The sequence below is a fragment of the Eptesicus fuscus genome, chromosome 25 (assembly GCF_027574615.1).
Source record: "Eptesicus fuscus isolate TK198812 chromosome 25, DD_ASM_mEF_20220401, whole genome shotgun sequence".
Classification (NCBI taxonomy): Eukaryota; Metazoa; Chordata; class Mammalia; order Chiroptera; family Vespertilionidae; genus Eptesicus; species Eptesicus fuscus.
The window spans coordinates 3,944,631-3,967,729 of NC_072497.1; the positions used below are offsets into that span (position 1 = coordinate 3,944,631).

Sequence of the window (23,099 nt, forward strand, 5' to 3'; positions counted from 1 at the left end):
GACACAGAACCCAAATTCCCCTCAGGGCCTTACATGGGCCTCCTCCCTGCCAAACCCTGGGAAGGAGACAGCGTGCCCACTGCAGTGGGAACAGCCCGGGAAAAGGCAGGGCAGAGTGAGCAAAGGGAAGCTGAGCAGGCAGAGGCCCCAGCTCAGGGCACTGGGTGAATGCTTGGGGGTTTTTTTGGTAATCCCCATCTGAGGATCTTTTCCCACTGATCTTTAGACAGAGTGCAAGGGAAGGGGGAGAGAAAGAGAGAGATTGAGAGAAAAGAAAAAAAATTAGATGCCTCCTCCATAGCCCCCTAGGGGCCGGGATCAAAGCTGCAGATTACAACCACAAAGTCACCGTCTTTATTTCAAGGCTTGGGCAGCAATGCACTGTAACCAACACTGGTCAGGGAATGATTTTCTGGCACGATGCTGTCCGTCCTAAAGCACCGAAAGGTTGGGGTCCACTCAGTATCTCTTAACGCTACATGACAATAGATCACAACTGTGCTTGAAAATATCCCCTGGAAGTGAATATAACCAAAAAGATTAAAGATACAAATGAAGAAAAAAAAAACGTTATTAAAAGGATCATAAACCTTGCTGGGTCCCAGGTCCGGGTGAGGCCGCACCCCTGGGTCCGGGCGAGACCAAACCAGAGGGAGTCGGCCCTCCGTTACCACCATTTGTCCACCATCCAGAACTGAAAAGTCAGTGCTGACATGTACACATAAGGAACTGGTGGACATTGAAATTGGGTCTCAAAAGAACTGTTGGTCCAGAAAGAAACTCACTACAGACTGATTCATTTGCCTGTCAGCATAACTATTATTGCTCGTCTCACATTCAGTTCTTATAAGTATATCTCTAGTGACACATGATCTCACTCATCTAGGGGAAATGATGAACAACATGGACTGATGAACAAGAACAGACCCAGAAACAAGGAGGCATCGATCGGACTGTCGGGCCTCAGAGGGAGGGTAGTGGAGGGTGGGGGTAGGGGGGAGAGATCAACCAAAGGACTTGGGTGCATGCATACGAGCCTATCCAATGGTTAAGGACAACAGGGGGGTGGGGGCATCCGTGGGGAGGGGTGTGGGATGGGAATGGGGGGATGAGGATAAATATGTGACACCTTAATTAATAAAGAAATTTTTAAAAATAAAAATAAATAAATAAATAAAGGATCATAAACCAGAACAGAGGACAGCCAGCGGCACGCAGGGTGGTGAATTAGAAACAATTCATCACAGCGTCATGTGAGAACCACAATGTGCCTTAAAGCAGCAGCACCTCTTAGCTGAGGGTGGGTGCCCTTCAGTAACCCCGGGGCAGCTGCATTCCCTCGTCAGAGAGAGAGGAATGGAGATCCTGTCAAGAGCCAGAGTAATCATCATGTTCTCAGGCACAAGTGAGAACACAGAATACATTTCCCCTGAGCACGCAGGGGCTGGGACTGATACACAGTCTTCAGGGGAGCCAGGTGGTAGAGGTGAAATTTCTTCAGCCACAGATCTACCAGGTAGTGGATCTGGGCATCTTACCAAGTGCAATGTACCTCCTTCAAGACTCATTTGTACCGGAAACACATGAGGAATCTAGCGGAGTGTATGTCCCATTAAAAGGGTTTAAATTCAGGAAAATACGTCCAAAAGAGTCGAATTCAGTGTTGCTATTACAAGTGAGTAAAATAAAACATTCCCTGCACACTTAACACTTCTCTACACTGTGAACTCTCAGATGTTTAATAAGACTAGATTTTTGGCTAAAAGACTTCCCACATTCTCTGCACTCATATGGCTTTTCTCCTGTGTGAACTCTGTTGTGTTGTTACAGGGCAGAATTATTACTGAAGGACTTCCCACAATGTCTAACCTCATATGGCTTCTCTCCTGTGTGAACTCTCAGATGTTTAATAAGGTTAGATTTTTTGATGAAAGACTTCCCACATTCAGTACACTCATATGGCTTCTCTCCAGTGTGAATTCTCTGGTGTTTAATGAGTGCAGGTCTTACTCTGAAAAACATCCCACATTCAGTACACTCATATGGCTTCTCTCCAGTGTGAATTCTCTGGTGTTTAATGAGTGCAGGTCTTACTCTGAAAAACATCCCACATTCACTACACTCATATGGCTTCTCTCCTGTGTGAACTCTCAGATGTATTATAAGGTTAGATTTTTTTGATAAAAGACTTCCCACATTCACTACACTCATATGGCTTCTCTCCAGTGTGAACTCTCAGATGTGTAATAAGGTTACATTTTTGGCTAAAAGCCTTCCCACATGCAGTCCACGCATATGGCTTCTCTCCAGTGTGAACTCTGAGGTGTGCAGTGAGGTCCAGCCTTCGATTAAAGGACATCTCACATTCACTCCACTCATACGGCTGTTCTCCAGGGTGAACTCTCTTATGTCCAATGAGGTTTATATTTCGTCTAAACACTTTCCTACATTTCTTACACTCATAAATCAGCTCTCCAGAACACACCCCCTGACATTGAACCACTTTCAGGTTGTGGCTGGCGGCGTTTTCACAGTCACCCCCACTGCTGATGACTTTTTCCATCAAGAAATCCCTGTGAAACCTCCCTGCCACAGTGTAGCTCCTCGGTGTTGAGAGTGGCCTGGTGCTGGGGAAGCTCTGAGTTGTATTGCAAGTCTACCCCGACCTCCCTGCGGGTTAAAGGCACCGGAGATAAGAAGCTGGATCTGCTCATAAAGAAGGGCCTGTTGGCTGAAGCCGGTGTGGCTCAGTGGATAGAGCGTCGGCCTGCGGACTGAAGGGTCCCAGGTTCGATTCCGGTCAAGGGCATGTACCTTGGTTGCGGGCACATCCCCAGTGGGGGGTGTGCAGGAGGCAGCTGATCAATGTTTCTCTCTCATCGATGTTTCTAGCTCTCTATCCCTCTCCCTTCCTCTCTGTAAAAAAATCAATAAAATATATTTTTTTTAAAAAGAAGGCCCTGTCCATAGCTTGTTTCCAAGGATCCTCTCCAGTCATTCCTCTGTTGCTGCTGAGGGTCTGCACTGAAACAGAAGTCTCCACAATATGCGTCACTAATGAAGACTGTTTGCTCAAAGCATGCTGCAGGTGACCCAGTCAGGTGCAAAATATGTCGTAACAAAGAGAAACACGGCTTACACGTTCACCTGTCTTAGAAGCCCTGACCTGTGACTCTCCTTGTACAGATACACTCTGACCAGAACAGGCCTCCTCATCATCCATTTTATGCCGACAACCTGAAAAGTGAGAAACGGCGGGGAAATGAATGTTGAATGTGTGACGGGGGAAATCCCATTGTAAAAGGGTGTTACACATCACACGCTGGTTCCATGAATACGTGTGAAAATAAGATGTGCAGGAGGATTAATAAGAGGCTCTTGTGACTTTGGGGGCTAATGAAGATCGCAACACAGGGAGGCCTCGCCAGAAATATGACACAAATATGGAAAGCACCACATGGATGAGAATATGGATTTCCAGCTAATCCTTCAACTAACGGCATTCAGCATGGCTTGTCTGCTGGGGACAGGGGTGAGCTGTACAAGAGGTTGGTTAGGTCTTACTCCAAGTAAAATTCAATAAAGGAGTGGCTGGTTTCATGGACTACTTAGCACGTAGGTGCACCTTGTAACACATGTGCAAGTCAATGTTGAAGAATACTGCGTAGGCAGCAGTGCAGAGGAACAGGTGATGAAGAGGTGAGCAGTCAGCACTGGGCCTGAGCAACACAGCTTGCTATAGTATTCAGGGAAAAAACTTATTAAAAATATTTGAATGAGGCCTTACAAGAACAGCCCATGGTTCATGTAGGTAAAGACCATACTATGGCACAGGCTGCCACAAAGAACCCTTACCTAGAGGAAGAGGGCAGAAGTTGAAGCCCTGCATGTGGACACTGTCAGCCTCCCATGGAAAGGAAGTGAAAGCTGGGACCCATTAAGCTCACTGCAAGACGCCTGACTCCCTGACACTTCCTGTACTTTTTGAGGTTACGGGTGTTAGGGATGTTCGTGGAGTCCTTTGCTCAGGGCTCCCCATCCTGCTCATCCCTGACACCCACAGCACATTTGACAGGACAGTGGGGGACATTAGCAGAGGCCATGTCCTGGCTGTGGGAGAGAGAAAGCTACGGCTCAGCCATAAAGGAAGAGAGGTCATCACCTCAGGACACTGGGACAACGTGAAGGTCTTACCTACAGATGATACAAGTGCAAACACTTCCAGCATCACATCGCAGTACAGACGTCTCTGAGCCTCATCAAGGAGCCCCCACTCCTCCTGAGAGAAGGCAATGGCCACGTCCTCAAAGTTCATATCCTGTCATATGGGGACAGTACAGCCCATGATCAGATTCACTCCTAAGGGTCCAACTCTGTCATAGTCCCCACCCTCCACATCAATCTGCTCTCTCCACTCCACACCAGAGAAGATACCAGAGAAAGTCATTGTCATGTTATATTTCTACTGCTATTTTGTCTTCCCACAATAAAGGCAGTTGAGCAGAGAGAAGATAACTGAGCTCTGGGATTCACATGTACGCCACACTTCCTCTTGACAGTAGAGTGGGTGTCAAGAACATAGGGTAGGAAGAGATGTCGGCCATACAGGGAGTGTGAGTGATTTGATACTGGTCTTATCAGGCAATACCTGTGTAGTCCCTCAGATTGTTCCTCAAAGACACCAAATACATTGCATCAAACTTCACCCTTACAACCACAATCCCAGGGTGCTGAGTCATAGCTTTGCACTACCTGCTGCACATAGTTCTTTGAACAACACTTCTCTCACACCGCTTCATTCCCGGAGACACAACTTATAGATAACCATCTCCATAATCCATTTCTCTCTTACCCTTCTCCCTTACCCATGCCCATGGAGAATTTCAAGCCTGGGGAACACTGATGTATAATATCTCATTCTTAACCATCACTGTGTCACCCCCAACTACAAAAGGCAGGTGGGTACATAAAGGTCATCCAAGCCCTGAACATGGCAGGTAGCACCAAAACATCACCCTTCCCAGGCATTATCCAAAAATCACCCTTATTTTATCATCCAGACTCCACCAGAAATGGACTCTCCCTTCTTTCACTCTTATGTCAAAGTCATGGTGCTCTGGCCATGAAGTCACACTCCCTCTCCAAGTGCTCATCACTCTTCCTGCCGCACCTCTCTCACACCTGCACTGCTACAGTCCCGCCCCCTGTGATCCTCTCCTCACCCTCTTACTCATTACTCAGCATGTGTGGTCCAGAGAATGCTTGTCAAATTCCAACAGGATCAAGTACTGCCCAGACTCTGACAGTCCACACTCACAGAGGCAGCCTGGAGTCCTGCTCTGAAGGCCTCTCTCCAGGACTGTTTTTCCCTTAAATCTAACCTATGAAGAACCACAGTCAGATCTCAGATACTCAGAGCCCACCTCCCCTGATGCTGCACTCGATGTCCTTTCACCAGTCATCACCAGTCACAGCCAACATCTCTCCACTTAACTGTTACTCACGTCCCAGCTGCGCTGGCCCATGCCTTGTGAGTCTCAGAGATGACCATTCAAGCCGCTAAAGCTAATCCACAAGACTGACTGTTACTCCCCCAGCCAGGCCACAGGAAGGGTCACAACAAAATCCTGGTGAGGGTTTAGAGAAATAAATATGTACCAACCCGATCTCATCTTGTTTGAATTACTCTTCAGCCTCCAATTCATCTCAGGTATTCTCATCTTTTAAAGACCTTGGCCACTGCAAAACCTCTCTCTCCCCGATACGCTACAGGAGAACTCCGTCACTAGGCTGTGCTGTGACCCACCTCCCACAAGCAGTGGCCCCAGCAGGAAAGCTAGCACTCAGGCTCCCACTGTCCCATCCTGACCTTGATTCCCTGAACTAAAGTGATCTACATTCCTGGCTGATGTCTGACATGGTTGAGCACTAGTGAGGTCACATGACTAGGTTGTGGGCGGGACTCACAGTACGGTTTGTGCAGGTGGCAACTGATCCTTCTTTTTTGCTCATCACCGTTTCCCTCTCTCTCTTTCTCTCCTCTCTGTCTCTCTCCCTTCCTTTCTACATCTAAATATATATCTATATCTATCTATATATATCTATATCTATCTATATCTATCTATATATATATATAGATAGATATAGATATATCTATATAGATAGATATATAGATATAGATATATCCCCAAAACCAGGCGTCCTCAAACTACGGCCCGCGGGCCACATGCGGGTGTTTTTGCCGTTTTGTTTTTTCACTTCAAAATAAGATATGTGCAGTGTGCATAGGAATTTGTTCATAGTTTTTTTTTTTTAACTATAGCCCAGCCCTCCATCGGTCTGAGGGACAGTGAACTGGCCCCCTGTTTAAAAAGTTTGAGGACCCCTGCCCAAAACATACCTCTCAGTTCCTGAATCAGCTCACCCTTCACTCCAAGCCTTGGCACATTCCGGAACCTATGCCCTGGAGGACCCCCCACTCATTACACTGGTTGACAGAATAAAGGTCCACTTCAAGAATCCCTAGCCCTGCCCTTAGGAGTCTGGGCCTAGTGTCTGTTCCAAGTGCCCAGGTCCAATAGCTATCAGAGCAGCTGGGTAGGCCCAGCACGCCACGCTATCAGAGGCCGCAGGTGTGCGAGGCCCTGAAATAAGCTCCACAAACCCGCACACCTGATCGATTCCGCATTAGAAAGAAAATGGTCTGTTGGGAGCCTGGCAACCACCAGGCTCTCTGGGCTCAGGCTGCTCAGTGCCCTTGCCCAGCCCGGAGGCCAGGTGCCCTCCAGATGCCTGTGTGATCTCGGGGCTCAGCCCTCAGTGCTCACTCCTGCCAGTTCCCTTGTCATTTACAGGACTTCCCCTTCCTGTCTGCAATGCTGTCCTCTGTCTTCTAGTCTGTTCTTCCTCTGAGCAATGTTAGGGAAAGTTAGAACCCTACATCAGAAAATGTCCCTCTTTTTTCACAACCATCTATGGTCCCAGCGTTCTGAGAATCGAAGTAAATCTCCTCGTGCAAAATCCACACCTGTTGCCTTTAGATTCCAAACAACAGGCCTGGTTGTTCCTAAGCCTCCAGGCTCAGCCCCACCCCCGAGTCCTTACCAAGTGGCACTGCAGCCTGTGGCCCTCTTCCCCCCTTTACACCCTGTGTCACCCCGGAGCGACTCACTGTTCTGGGTGCGGCCTCCTGGGCTGCAGGACCTGAGAGGCGCGGGTCCCCCAGGCTGGAGGGTTCAATGGGGTCAGGCTGCGGGAACGCTGTGAGCAGAGAGGCGTCTGGGAGGCGCGGAGGCCCCCATCCCGGCCTGACGGCGCTCAACAAGCCTCAGACACACCCTGCACCGCAAGGACGCTGCCTCCCAGGCCTCCTCCTACTCACCACGAGTGGGCTGAAGCCTGTGAGTCCTGGAAGAAACTGAAGAGTTCAAAATGCCCGCCGGGAGGAGGAAGGCGGAAGTCCCGCCCTAACCGGATGAACAAACTCCAAAGGTGTCTTTTAGCTCCGTCCAGGTGCACGCATTGCTTTCTGGGTAATGTAGTTTTCTCACTCCAAAAGTGCCTCTTAGCTCTGCCCAGGTGCACGCATTGCTTTCTGGGTAATGTAGTTTTCTCACTCCAAAAGTGCCTCTTAGCTCTGCCCAGGTGCACGCATTGCTTTCTGGGTAATGTAGTTTTCTCACTCCAAAAGTGCCTCTTAGTTCTGCCCAGGTGCACGCATTGCTTTCTGGGTAATGTAGTTTTCTCCAAGGCCAAGAGGAGGGCTAGCTTCCCAGCCAATGAAATTCGTCAATAATGGTGATGTGTTTCAGCAAGTGGCCCTGGGGAAGGACCAGGTGGGGCCAGAGGCCTGGTTAACTGGAACAGATGGGCAGACCTCCCAGGAGAGGGGTGTGGGGAGGACTGGGAGAGATCCCCCAAAGAATATATGCACAGGCGAAAATGGGAGACATCTCCTCATCGTCTCGGTTTCCTTTAGACACAAAACAGGGTCTGAATTCCTGAGTCCTCCTGATTCAGACACACAACCACGCCCTTACAAGGTAGCATTGCCACCGGTTGCCCTCTTCCCCCCATCATGCCTTGTCATCCGCGATCAACTCTCTGTTCTGGAAGCTGTGACTTGGGCTACCGGACCTGAGAGGCATTCACACCCCAGGCTGGAGGTCTAACCCGGTGAGGCTGAGCCAATCTCAGGAAGCACAGAGGAGTCTGGGAGGCAGAGAGGACCCGTTCCACACCCGTCTCTGCTCAACAAGCCTCAGACACACCACTCCACGGGATGAAGCTGCCTCCGAAGCCTGGACCTAAGGGAGGCCTGGTGCTCTGATGTCTCTGTCGCTAGGAACAAAGCAAAGAGGTCAACTTGACCACCAGGTGAAAACACAGGATGTCCTGCCCTAACCGTGAGCACCTGGATAATATGCCTCCTCGCTGGCTTTCATGGGCTAAACCCAGCCATCATTAGGTGCACTGCCTCTTGCTTGAGGCCTCACAGTTGGAATTCCTACCCCAGTTTGTAATGGGAAGGTTAGCAGAAGATTGTTCCCGTGGTCTTGTCTCACCCAGCCGAAGAATGAAATCACAGACCAGAAGATTTCAGCCAAAGTGTGGTGAATTTATTGCAAGCAGATTCAGACTCCCTGCATGGGGAGGGAGGACCCGATAATGGATTTTCCATGAAGAGTTGGTCTCTAGGAACAGTTTGATAAGTAAGACATGTACTTGTAGGAAGAACTGAACACAATAGTCCCAGCTGGTTTATTCAGAAAACCCCAAATGTAGAAATAACTGAAACCATAGACAGCTCAATAGTTCAAGTGGTTATCCATAGAATACAGTATTTCCTAGAAATAAAAAATTAACCATTTACATAAACATTAGTGCTGAATCTCAAAATATCTGCGTAGCATGAAGGAAGCCAGTGTTTCTTAAAGAGAATTCACCTTATAGTGCCAATACAATTTTGAAAAATATGTACTACTCTATTGTAAAGGAAGGTAAATCAATGCCTGCATGGAGGGCTGGGAGGCAGAACGCTTACAAAAGGACTGGAGGAAAATACAGGGTGTGGTAAAAGTAGGTTTACAATTGTTGGTATGGGAAATAATAATTAATAACAACACAAATATAAACTCCCATTGGCCATTTGTGCCTCATCTTGCTGGGCATGATCACGTGCACTGAAAGCCACTGGTTTGATTCCAGGGCAGGGCACACGCCGTCCTGAATCCCCAGGAGTGGTCGTGCATGAGGCAGATGATTGCTGTTTCTCTCTCGCCCCCATTCCTTTCAAAATGTAATAAAAATACATTTTAAAAGATATAAAATAGTAACTTGAAAAAGAGAATTAACTGTGTGTTTGGCACGCTCACAACAGTAAGCCTACTTTTTCCCCAACATGGATGTGGGTAACAGAGAAGCCCACTTCACCTGTGATGGATTCTTAGCTTTATCTGTATGTTCAACCTCACCAATACTGCACATTAGAAACGACCATCCCCTTGCTCGTCATTTGTACATATACGTGAGCCTTGCAACGTGGTTCCGTATAAATCCTAGATATCCCTCTGTTGTTAGAAAATTAAGATGGCTGCTGAAACCGGTTTGGCTCAGTGGATAGAGCGTTGGCCTGCGGACTGAAGGGTCCCAGGTTCGATTCCAGTCAAGGGCATGTACCTTGGTTGCGGGCACGTCCCCAGTAGGGGGTGTGCAGGAGGCAGCTGATCGATGTTTCTCTCTCATCGATGTTTCTAGCTCTCTATCCCTCTACCTTCCTCTCTGTGAAAAATCAATAAAATATATTTAAAAAAAAGAAAAAGAAAATTAAGATGGCAACGGTATATAGACACAACCATCCCTCTCTTCATTTCTTGGGAGGACCAGCCCTGCCTCAGTGGCAGCAAATATTGGCCAGCAGTAAAGACTACTGTCATGAGCCCAGCTGGTGTGGCTCAGTGGTTAAGCATGGACCTATGAATAAGGTCACAGTTCAATTCCCGGTTAGGGCACATGCCCAGGTTGTGGGCTCCATCCCCAGAGCGGGGCGTGCAGGAGGCAGCCGACCAATGATTCCCACTCATCATTGGTATTTCTCTCTCTCTCTCCCTTTCTCTCTGAAATCAATAAATATATATATTAAAAAAAAAAAACTATTGCCATCAAAATCAACAGGAATGCTGACTGCTTACAAAAGACACATCCTGGGACAGATTATAGGATTATCCTAACTCTAGCTTTGACTTCTTGCCTGGTGAGTAACTTAAATGCACAAAGTCATGTGGTCTTTCAAGCCCATGGGCTACAATAAATAATAAGCCAATATTGGACAGAAAGTGATTTCCTGCCATTATGCTGTCCCTTCCAAACCACAGAAATTTTGAGATAAACACAATATTCATCTCTATATTCTGAAAGATCACATTTGTGTTTGCAAATCATCTGTCGCAGTGAATAAAACCAAAATTAAAGTACAAATGTAAAAAACACCTGAACAAAAGATCATAAACCAGAGCAGAGGAGAGCAAGGGGTTTGCAGGTTGGTGAATAAGAATCCCCCCAAATTTATCAAAGCATAATGTGAGTACCACTATGTCCCTGAAAGAGGTGGCACTTCTTAGCTGAGAAGGGGTGCTCTGGATGAATCCTGGGTCAGGTCCATTTTCTAGTCACAGAGAAATGAATGAAGATACTGCCAAGAGCGTGGAGGAACCATAATGACTTCCAGCAGAAGTGAGAACACGGAATACATTCCCCTGAGCACCCAGGGGCGGTGACCGATGCACACTCCTCAGGTGAGTCAGGTGTTAGAGGTGAAATCTCTTCAGCGACGAACACTCACAGTGACCTCATTTGGGTCGTAGGTCTGGGCATGTTAGCAAGTGCAATGCAGCTCCTTCAAGTCTCACTTGTACATGAAATTTATAAGGAATCCAGCAGAGTGTATGTTCCCATAAAAGGGGTTTACATTCATGTAAATGGGTCCCATAGAGTCTCCTTAAGTGTTCTTATTCCAAGTGAGAAAAAGGAAACATTCCCGGCACGTTTACGGCTTTTCTCTGGTGTGAACTCTCTTGTGGTGTACGGTGAGGCTAGACCTTTGACGAAAGGACTTCCCACATTCACCGCACTCATATGGCTTCTCTCCAGTGTGAACTCTGTGGTGTATAATGAGCTCAGCCCTTCGACTGAAGTGCTTCCCACATTCGCGACACCCATACGACTGTTCTCCAGTGTGAACTCTCAGGTGTCTATGTTTGTAGCCAAGAGACTTCCCACACTCGCTATACTCACTACATTTAGCAGTGTGAGCCCTCCTGTGTCGGCTGAGGCTATAGCTTTTGCTAAAGGATTTCCCACAATTACTACACTCGTATGGCTTTTCTCCAGTGTGAACTCTGTGGTGTTTGGTGAGGTCAGTCTTTTGACTGAAATGCTTCCCACACTCACTGCACGCATATGGCTTTTCTCCGGTGTGAACTCTGTGGTGTGTAGTCAGGTCAGTCCTTTGGCTGAAATGCTTCCCACATTCGCTACACCCATATGGCTTTTCTCCAGTGTGAACTCTGCGGTGTCTAGTGAAGTCAGATTTGTAATGGAAGGACTTCTCACAATCACTGCACTTATACCGCTTTTTTCTAATGTGAACTCTGCTGTGTTTAATGCGCTCAGTGCTTTTACTGAAGACTTTCCCACAATCAGTACACTCACAGGACTTTTCTCTAGTGTGAACTCTTCCATGTTGAGGGTAGTCCATGATTCGACCAAACACTTTCCCACATTTATTAGACTCAGAAATCATATCTCCAGAGCAGAGACCTTTCTGAGAAGCAACTTTCAGTTTCTGGCTGGCAGCTCTTTCACATTCAACCCACTGGGACATTTCACATTTTCCACTGAGACATTCCTGTGAAATTTCATTGTTTCTGTGTGGCTCCTTAGTGTTAAGAGTGGCCTGATGCTGGAGAAGCCCTGAGATGGCTGGGGAGTCTTTCCCAACCTGTCTACTAGCTGCAGGCACCCCAGATAAGAAGCAGCAGCAACTGGTCACAAGCGAGGCTCTCTCCATATCTTCCTTCCATGGATTCTCTCCACTGGCATCCTTCTGCTGCTGGTGAGAGTTTACACTGAAACACAAGTCTCTCATACATGCATCACTTAAGAACACATTCTTCTCAAAGTATGCCACTTGTAACCCAGTCAGGTGCAAAATATCTTTTAACACCGAGAAGCACGGCTTACACAGATGGGTCCTCTGGGTGGCTGCAGCTGTCTTGGAAGCCCTGACCTGAGAGTCTCCTACAGATACACTGTGCTCAGAATAGGCCTCCCCATCATCCATTTTATGCCAAGGACCTGAAAACAGAGGAATGATGCGGAAATGAATGTTGACTCTGGTGACAGAGGGAAGTCCCATTATAAAACTGTGTTGCACATAAGACATTGGCTGAAAATAAAAGACCTGAAAGATGGATTAATAAGAGGCCACTGTGAAGTTCTTGACCACGGAGATCACAAAACAAGGGAGACTTCAACAGAAATAGAGCAAAAACATGGCAAGCACCACGTGGAAGAGAAGCGGACTGTCCAGCTCATTCTGCTACTGACAGCATTCAGTAGATCTTCTCTGCTGGTGACATGGGCAAGCTGTGCAGAAGGTTGGTTACATCTCATTCCAAGTAAAATTCAATAAACAAGTAGCAGGTGTTTGAGGGGTGTTTAAGCATGAATGTGCTCCTCATAACACTTGCATAGGTCCATGTTGTAGTATACTGCAGAAAGAGATGTGCAGAGGAATAGGTGATGTAAAAAGGACAAGTCAGCAAAGTGTCAAAAATGGAAAAGGAAAGGTATAAATGAGGTGTGGCCATTGGAACCTACACCAAACACTGTTGTACAGGAGCAGGTTCCTGGTACAAGCGGAACACCAGCCTTATGTCATACCTCCCCCCAGTTGCCACTCAGCCGGGCTAAGCATCCTCTAGGACCATCCTGTACGTTCACCCTGGAAAAACCCAAGATGTTCCCTGCACCTCCTTCTCTAGAGATATGTGCAAACTAAAAATTCTGAGTATCCATGAAAGACAACAGGGGAGCAGCCATCACTTGCCCATAGCATTCAGCTTGCAATAGTATCCAGGGAAGGTAATATTACAAACAACAATTGAAGGACGGTCTTACAAGAACAGCCCCTGGTCCGTGTATAGAAAGAAGATACCTGGCACAGGCATTCACCAAGGTCCTTACCTACAGGAAAGGTGCAGAAGTGGAAGCCATGGATCTGGATAGAGTCACCCTCCCTGAAGTGGAAGAGCAGGAGGGATCCATTAAGCGGTCTGTAAGAATGCTGACATCCAGACACTTCCTGCAGTTTCTAAGGCAACTGGTGTCAGGGAGGTTCATGGAGTCTATTGCTCAGGGCTCTCTGCAGAGCTCAGCACTGGCAGCCACAGCCCATTTGACAAGACAGTGGGGGAAATTAGCTGAGCCCATGGTCGGGTTTGAGAGAGAGAGAGAGTGCTAAGTCTGGAGAATAAATAAAGAGTGGGCATCACCTCAGGACACTAGGAGCGATGTGAAGGTCTTACCTATGAATGATACAAGTGCAAACACTTCCAGCATCACATCACAGTACAGACGTCTCTGACAGTCATCAAGGATCTCCCACTCCTTCTGAGAGAAGGCAATGGCCACGTCCCCAAAGTTCATATCCTGTCAAAATGGGGACAGAACATCCCATGGTAAAATTCTCTCTTGAGATTCCAAGCCTGTGATACTCCCCACCTGGCTCCCTCTACTCCCCACATTAGAGAAAACAGTAGCCCTTGGTCCCATTAAAGTCAACCTCTCCTTATATTCCTACTGATGCTGTGTCTTCCCACAACATAAAGGCAGATGAACAGATACAAGTTCCCTGTGCTCTCATCCTCAAATAGGAGTCACACTGCCCCCTTTCAAAAATAGTTGGTGTCAGGAACATAGGGTCGGAGGAGATGTTGCACATAATGGGAATGTGATGGATTTGACTCTGGTCTTGTCAGGCAATACCCATGTTGTCCTCCTAATTGTCCCTCCAAGACACCAAACAACATAGTAATGCCCATTGCACTTCTGACCCCAATCCCAGTTGGCTGAGGCCATCACTCTGCATTACCTGCTGCCCATAGTTCTTTGATCCACACTTGTCTCACACAGCTTCATTCCCAGAGGCACAACTTCACTGGTAACACATATATGGCATGACGAGGACAGGGTGTTTTCTAATCAGCTTCTTTCCCCAAATTCTAGTTCACCACCTCTGGAATACATTTCTCTCTCACCCTTCTCTCTTCTCCTTGCCCCATGCCGGTGGGGATTTTCAACTGCAGGTGACACTGATGTATGCTCTCTCATTCCTAGTGTTCACTGGGTCAGCCCTCAACAAGAATTGACAGGTGGGCACATATATGGCCTCTAAGCTCTGGACCTGCATGTAGCACCACAGCAATCCATCTTCTTAGGAATTACCCTAAAATTCCCCATGTCATATCATAAAGACACCATCAGAAATGGAATCCCTTTTCATTCACTCATATGTAAATGTTAGTGCCCTGCCTTCATGAATTCACACGCCCTCTCTAAGTGCCAATCACTCTTTCTACTACAACGCTCTCACTCCTGAACTCGCAGAGCCACAGGCCCCATAGTTATCCCCTAGGTTTTCTACTCAGTAATCGGCATGTGTGTTCCAGAGAGTGCTTGGCAAATTCAAAGCAGACCAAGTATTCCACCAACTCTGATAGTCCACAGTCATAGCAACAGTCTTGAACCTGCTATGAAGACCTCCCTCCCTGACTGTTTATTCCTTCGACCTCACCTATTGAGAACCACATCACATCTCAGATGTCTATAGCCCACCTCCACTGGTGCTGCACCTGATGTCCCTTCCCCAGTCACAGCCTTCATCACTCAAGTCCCATCACCTATGGCCCTCTCCCCTATGCCCAGTGAGTCTCACAGGTGACCCCTCATGGCCCTAAGCAAATCAACAAGACTGACTGCAACCCCTCAGGCCACACCCAAAGGCACAAAAAGTTCCTGGTGGATGTTTTAGAATATGCACCAGCCCCAGCCTCAACTTGTTTGAATGACTCGTCAGCCTCCAATTTTAAAAAATTATCTAAACTCCTTCCTGGCCCATAATTCTCCACAAGCTTTTGAAGAAGTCTTCATCCTAAACTACCTCTCAGAGTCAAAGATGCTCATGAACTGCCCTCTGAAATCTCATATTCTAACAGGCCACAAAGAAAAGTGTTTGTGTCCCCAGTGAATATCACTCTTCTACTATGATTTCCTCCATCTAAGTTGATGGTGCTTCCAGAACTGCAGCTGCTAAATCCAAAATGCCACGACTTCTCTGACTCTTCTCTCGCTCTCTGCCTCTCATCCTCAAAATTAGAATATTTGGGTGGCCACACCTAAAACACCAATACATAATGCAAGTGTTTCTTCTTCTTCCACAGCCACCTTCATGGGCCAGTTCCCATCACACTCACTAAGACTATCTTCTTAGTATTTCCACCACCTCCCTCAATGCCCATATTGTCCACCATGTTGCAGCCACAGAATCTAAGGAGACCTTGGTCAGATCACGTGTCTCCACTCCTCCAAATGTCCCATTGCTCCCATAACATGCAAAACAGATACACAAGTTGTCACAAAGTTCTTCTAGATCTGTCTCCTGTCCCATTGTTACCTGTTCCCTTTTTTTTAATCTTTATTGTTCATATTATTACAGTTGTTCCTCCTTTTTAACCCCATAGCTCCACTCTAACAGGTTCCCACCCCACCCCATGCCCTTACCCCACCCCCCACTGTCTTCATCCATGGGTGTATGATTTTTGTTCAATCTTTTCCTGCACGCCCCCCACCCCCTTCCCCCCAAGGATTGTCAGTCCACTCCCTTTCTATGCCCCTGATTCTATTATATTCACCAGATTATTCTGTTCATCAGATTTTTTATTCACTTGATTTTTAGATTCACTTGTTGATAGACATGTATTTGTTGTTCATAATTTTTTATCTTTACCTTTTTCTTCTTCTTCCTCTTCTTAAAGAACACCTTTCAGCATTTCATATAATACTGGTTTGGTGGTGATGAACTCCTTTAGTGAAGCTCTTTATCTGACCTTCAATTCTGAATGATAGCTTAGCTGGGTAGAGTAATCTTGGTTGTAGGTTCTTGCTATTCATCACTTTGAATATTTCTTGCCACTCACGTCTGGCCTGCATAGTTTCTGTTGAGAAATCAGCTGGCAATCGTATGGGTGCTCCCTTGTAGGTAACTAATTGATTTTCTCTTGCTGCTTTTAATATTCTCTCTTTGTCTTTTGCTCTTAGCATTTTAATTATGACGTGTCTTGGTGTGGTCCTCTTTGGATTCCTTTTGTTTGGGGTTCTCTACGCTTCCTGGACTTGTAAGTCTATTTCTTTCACCAGTTGGGGCAAGTTTTCTGTCATTATTTCTTCAAATAGGTTTTCAGTATCTTCTCTCTCTCTTCTTCTGGCACCCCAATAAATCGGATGTTGGTACGCTTGAAGTTGTCCCAGAGGCTCCTTACACTATCTTCATATTTTTGGATTCTTTTTTCTTTTTCTTTTCTGATTGGGTGTTTTTTGCTTCTTTGTATTTCAAATCTTTGACTTGATTCTTGCGATCCTCTAGTCTGTTGTTGGATCTCTGTATATTATTTTTTTTATTTCAGTCAGTGTATGCTTAATTTCTAGTTGGTCCTTTATGATATCCTCGAGGGTCTCACTAAATATATTGGCCTTTTCTAGGAAATTCTTGAAAAAACTTATAACAGTGGTTTTGAACTCTATATCCAGTAGTTTGCTTTCCTCCATTTCTTTCATTTGTGACCTGTTTCTTTGTCTCCGCATTTTGGCTGCTTCCCTGAGTTGATAGAGTGGCTTTGTGTCCTATAGGGCCCAGTGGCTCAGCCTCCCCAGTTACCTGAGGTGGGCACTCTTGGTGCACCCCTTTGTGGGCTGTGTGCACAGTCTTGTTGTAGTTAAGCCTTGATTGTTGTTGGTATCACTGGGGGGAATTGACATCCAGGCCAATTGGCTGTGAGGATCAGCTATGTCTACGATGGGAGATCTTCTGTGTTGGAGACACCCTTATGAGGCAAGACTTGCTTCAGTGGGGCTTTGGTGCTCACTGAGTCTGCCCCCTGAGTGTGTCCCTTATGGATCTGAGGAGTTGTAATCTGGATGGTCCTACTCTGACCCCTGGGTACACTGGCTCTTGGATCTCCAAGGAGATGCAAATTTAGCCTCTGCCTGAGGCCACCCAGCAGGAGCTATGGAGATATCTGCAGATTCCTCTTCTTTGTTTGGGGTTTGGAGGTGCCCAGATGAGGCCCAGCGGTGAAGCAATGCAAGCTGCTGTGGGGCCTTGGGCCTTCTTTTGGATGTTCTGGGTCTCTCTGACTCAGCTGCAGTTTGTTAGGTAATTTTAGAGTTCAAAGGACCAGGCCATTCATATTCAAAGGCCTTTGCTGCTCAGTATGCTTAACCAGCCCTAGGGCCAGATCACATGGAGATGCCTGCATTGCCTCAGGGCTCAGTCCTCAGTGCACACTCCTGAGGGATGCATTACTTTTACAGGACTTCTCCTTCCTGTCCCTAACTGCTCTCCTCTCTCTTCCAGTCGGTTCTTCCTCTGAGCATTTTGGGTAAATGTTTAGAACCCTAACTCAGACCACATCCCTTGTTTTTGTCACTATAATGGATGGCCTCACCTTCCTGATCTTAATGTAACAAACATTCACAACTTTAAAGAATTTTTTGAGTTTATTCTAGCAAAATTAGTGGCCCAGCGCATGAAAATTCGGGGTGTCACTCAGCCTGGCCTACACCCTCCCACAGGGGTGGGAGGCGACCCAGGCAATCAGGGGAAGGCAATGCCCCCATCACACCTCTGCTGCTGCCACTGCCGGCAGCACAAGCCTTGGCCAGCCCTGGTAACCTGAGCAGGGCAGCCGCCATCTGAGGCTTGCCTGAGCCTCAGTCAGTGGGGGGTGTAGGAGGACCCAAGGCCCCCGGCTGGGCTGATGGGACTCCTGCTGCCCCTTGAGCAGGGCTGAGGGGACTCCAGCGGCAGGCGTGTGGATCAGCCGGCCCTGCTCTGCTTTGGGCTCTGCCATCTTGTGACAGCATGATGGTCAATTTGCATACTACCTCTTTATTATATAGATATATATATATATATGTGTATGTGTATGTGTATATATATATATATTTTTTATTTTTTTCAAGAGAGAGGAAGGGACAGGGAAAGAGAGAAACGTGGATCGGCTCTGGATCAGTTGCCTCCCACATGCCCTTTATCCACCCCACTGGCTATCCAGTCAGAAAACCTGGCTTGTGCTTCAACAGGAATTGAATGGGCAACCTTTCTATGCCTGGGGGGATGCTCAAACATTAGAGCCATTCCAGCCACTAGATTTCTTTTATTTTTAATATAACAATTGCACATTATTACAAGAAAAATCAGTCTATGATAGAATACACACAATCTATCCAATTTCATTAAATCCACCAGACCTGAGGCCCTGAACCTAACTGTCCCCTATACCTGGGCTCCTGAGCATTAAAGAGAAAAAATCAACATGATATAGAAAAATGTTAGTTACATGCAAACAAGTGGTTAGAATAAGATGGAATTGGAGACATTGTAGAAAATAGGTCTACCTTTCATCTGGCGCCAATTAGGTACAGCGGTATAGAGGCAGATTCGGAAATTACCGAAAAATCGGTACAGCCGTCTGGTAGGGTTAAAAACGCATTTTCTCGGAGCACATGCTGGCACCCAGGTCATGACCCCCCAGTAACCTACGCAGCAGAGCTTGCCCCATTTCTCACCAGCCATGGCCCCAAAGAACAGAGCAGCCACCAGCCTGGACCGGCACCAACTCTCCCTGGCCACTGCCCTGGGCTTTTGCCTGCCCACACATACTCACCTGCCCACCTGCCACGGCTGCTCCCAGCCCTGACACCTGAGAGGAATCTGAGCTCCTCAAGTACCTGAATCTGAGAGAGCCCAGTCTCAACCCCTGGCTGGAAGGTGCAGAGACCACAAGGGGCATGTCCAGGCCTCAAGTTTCCTGCTACACTGACAGCAGAGGGCACCTCCCACACTGTTCTCTCCATCACTGCCTGCTCTGCCCTCATTAGAACCCCGGGTGGTGGTCACTATACGGCCCCTGGGCTGTGCTGGTTTTCACATGTGTGTGGACTGACTGGGTGATTAAAACATATATATATATTGATTTTAGAGAGAGAGAAAAATGGGGGATAGGAGAGAGAGACAGCAATTGTTTTGTTCCAATATATATTTTGTTTAATATATTTTTTACAGAGAGGAAGGGAGAGGCATAGAGAGTTAGAAACATCGATCAGCTGCCTCCTGCACACACCCTACTGGGGATGTGCCCGCAACCAAGGTACATGCCCTTGACCGGAATCGAACCTGGGACCCTTCAGTCTGCAGGCCGACGCTCTATCCACTGAGCCACACCGGTTAGGGCTGTTCCAATATTTTTATACATTTTTTGGTTGGTCTTGTAATCACCCTGACAGGGGATGAAACTTGCAAACCTTGGCGTTATTGAGAAGATTCTCTGACCCACTGCTCGGTCAGACATGTGTGGAATTTTAAGTGAAATAATCCAATAACGTACCTGAGAATACATAAATACATAAAAACCATCATGATGGCCCTGACCGGTTTGGCTCAGTGGATAGAGCGTCGGCCGGTGGACTGAAGGGTCCCAGGTTCGATTCCGGTCAAGGGCATGTACCTTGGTTGCGGGCACATTCCCAGTAGGGGGTGTGCGGGAGGCAGCTGATCGATGTTTCTCTCTCATCGATGTTTCTAACTCTCTATCCCTCTCCCTTCCTCTCTGTAAAAAGTCAATAAAATATATTAAAAAAAAAAAAAAACATCATGATGACAAAAAGTGGTGTAAGGCTGGAATAGAAGTCACAGGGTTTCACACGTGTCTTTTTTACATGGATATATTTCAAGTAAGCTGTTTCAAAGGCAGACTGTATTATTGCAGACTATTATTTTTTTATTTTTTTTTATTTATTTTTTTTTCAGACTATTATTTTTATGCTGAGAATGAAGCACTGATAAGGGCAGGAGGAACTTGGTTTCAGCGGTGCAGGCATGTATGGAAACACCAAAAACACTTTTTTTTAAATGTCCATTTTACATCAACTCTACTTAAATAAAACTTTAGCAAAGGCTTAACGTTAATGCTCGCAATGATTTTACTGTTTTATTATGAAAGTGCTTGAGCATATCTGGCATTGGTGCATCAGCATGTTGGGAATAAAATATAATGATGTGCTACTGAAATATCTTTTCATGCCCATGTTCAGTGCCATCATTTGGGCAGTCTGAACCTCAAAACCATGAGAGGATTTACACCGGGGACATTAACAAAGATTACAAATTTGGCTTCACTGAATGCATTCCTGAATGCTTAGACTTAAATAGGAATGGCGGAGAATGATAACAATTCAGATTAAACCTGTAAGTGTAGCCGAAACCGGTTTGGCTCAGTGGATAGAGCGTCGGCCTGCGGACTCAAGGGTCCCAGGTTCGATTCCGGTCAAGGGCATGTACCTTGGTTGCGGGCACATCCCCCGTAGGGGGTGTGCAAGACGCAGCTGATCGATGTTTCTCTCACAGATGTTTCTAGCTCTCTGTCCCTCTCTCTTCCTCTCTGTAAATCAATAAAATATATTTATTAAAAAAAAAAAAAACAACCTGTAAGTGTATAGTACAAGTGGGTTTAAATTGTACACAGGATAAACATTGAGAAAGAAAAATTGAAAGTGTAAGTGATCCGATTTTAGTCTTGTCAGGCAATACCCTTGTAGTCCCTCACACTGTTTCTCAAAGACACCAAATACCTGGCATCACACTTTCACCCTCTTGACCCCAATCCCAAGGTGACGAGGCCAATGCTTTGCACGACCTGCTGCACATAGTTCTTTCAACGATACTTCTCTCACAGATCACGGAGATAATCCAGGCATCATGGAGCCAGCGAGGGAAGGCTTCCCCAGGGAGAGGAAGGTATGAAAGATAAAAACATGGACTGACTGCCTCCTGCATGCCCTCTACTGGGGACTGAGCCTGCCACCAGGCATGTGCCCTGACCACAGGCATCGAAGTGGCAACCTCCTGGTTCATGGGATGACGCCCAATCAATTGAGCCACACCAGCCAGGCAGAAAGAAACATCATTTAAATGAACTCAAATGAATGCCATTAAAGCACGTTGGAAGAGTGCCTGAACATATAACAAGTGGAATTCACACTTTGGAAAACTCTGGTTTCCTGGGAAGACACTCCTGAAATCTCAGACGGAAGGCATGCACTAGATGATCGGCAAACTCAGTCCGCAGAGCCAAATATCAACAGGACAACGATTGAAATTTCTTTGGAGAGCCAAATGTTTTAAACTTAAGCTTCTTCTAACGTATACAGTAGAGTATACTGCTAAGTACTAGGTATTTACCAGGCAATTATGTCAGAAATTGAATGCTCACTATCAATGAGAAAATAAAACCTACTAAAATCACTGGGGGAAAAAAAAAAATACTTCTCTCACACAGCTTCATTCCCAGAGGCAATGCAAATTTGCCTTGGTGAGGACAACTTGTACTCTAATCCTCTTCCTTTTCCAAAATTATAGTTCACCATCTCCATAATCTCTTGCCCCTTACCCTTCTCCCTTACCAATGCATTATGAAGCCTGGGTAACACTGATGTATGCTATCTCAGTGGTCGGCAAACTCATTCGTCAACAGAGCCAAATATCAACAGTACAACGACTGAAATTTCTTTGGAGAGCCACATTTTTTAAACTTAAACTACATAGGTAGGTACATTGTTATTAAATTAATTAGGGCACTCCTAAGCTGGCCTTTGCTAAAAACTCAAGGGGCCAAAGAGCCGCCTGTGGCTCGCGAGCCGCGGTTTGCCGACCCCTGTGCTATCTCATGCCTATCAACCAGTGTGTCACCCCCCACAACAAAAGGCAGGTAGTTAGTTAAAAGCACCTAAGCTCTGTACCGAGAATACAGTACAAAAACAGCCTCTTTACAGGCAACTACCCTAAAATGAACCTTACTTGATCATAGAAAAACCACCAGAAATGGACTCTCCCGTCATTCCCTCTTGAGTCAATGTCAGGGTGCCGTGGCCATGAATTTACGTTCTCTCTGCGAGTGCGCATCAGTCTTTACACACCTCTCTCACACCTACACTGCCTCCGCCCCAGCCCCATAGTCCTCTCCTTGGCCTTCTCATCATGTGTGTTCCAGAGAATGCTTGCCAACATGTCTCACTTAACGCCGCTCAAGTCCCAGCCCCGATGGCCCTCTCTCTGCACCGGGGCCAGTGAGTCTCACAGATGACCACTCAAACCTCTAAGCTAATCCACAAGACTGACTGTAACTCCCCACAGCCAGGCCACACCGAGGGTCCCAACAAAGTCCTGGTGAGAGTTTAGAGAAATAAATATGTATCAGCCCTGGTCTCATCTGGTTTGAATAACTCTTCAAGCCTCCAATCAATCTCACATCCACGCATCTTTTAAAGGCCTTGGCCCCATGGTTAAAGGCAAAACCATGATCTCTCCCCCACACTCTACATGACAACTTCTGTCCCTATGGGGTGTTGTGACACCCACCTCCCACAAACAGGGGCCCCAGCAGGAAAACTACCGTATTTTCCGGCGTATAAGATGACTTTTTAACCCAGGAAAATCTTCTCAAAAGTCGGGGGTCTTATACGCCGGAAAATACGGTACCTGTATCCCCCGCAAGCTGCTGTCCCAGTGCTGGAGCTGAGAGTGAGTACCGTATTTTCTGGCGTATAAGACCCCCCTCTCCCCCCCCCCACACACACACTTTTGAGAAGATTTACTTCAAAATAAGATATGTGCAGTGTGCATAGGAATTTGTTCATAGTTTTGTTTTTTTGTTTTAACTATAGTCCAGCCCTCCCACGGTCTGAGGGACAGGGAACTGGCCCCC

At 46.7% G+C, this 23,099-nt stretch overlaps 1 protein-coding gene across 1 annotated transcript; it reads right to left on the reverse strand.

Annotated features, from left to right (window-relative positions):
- Window positions 1-1,704: 1,704 nt before the first annotated feature.
- On the reverse strand, window positions 1,705-11,786 carry LOC129148326 (zinc finger protein 271-like). The gene is given in 4 exon segments (XM_054713178.1): window positions 1,705-2,181; window positions 2,183-2,342; window positions 11,097-11,249; window positions 11,289-11,786. Coding segments are annotated over 4 exon segments (1,257 nt in total). The 5' UTR covers window positions 11,756-11,786.
- Window positions 11,787-23,099: the final 11,313 nt, after the last annotated feature.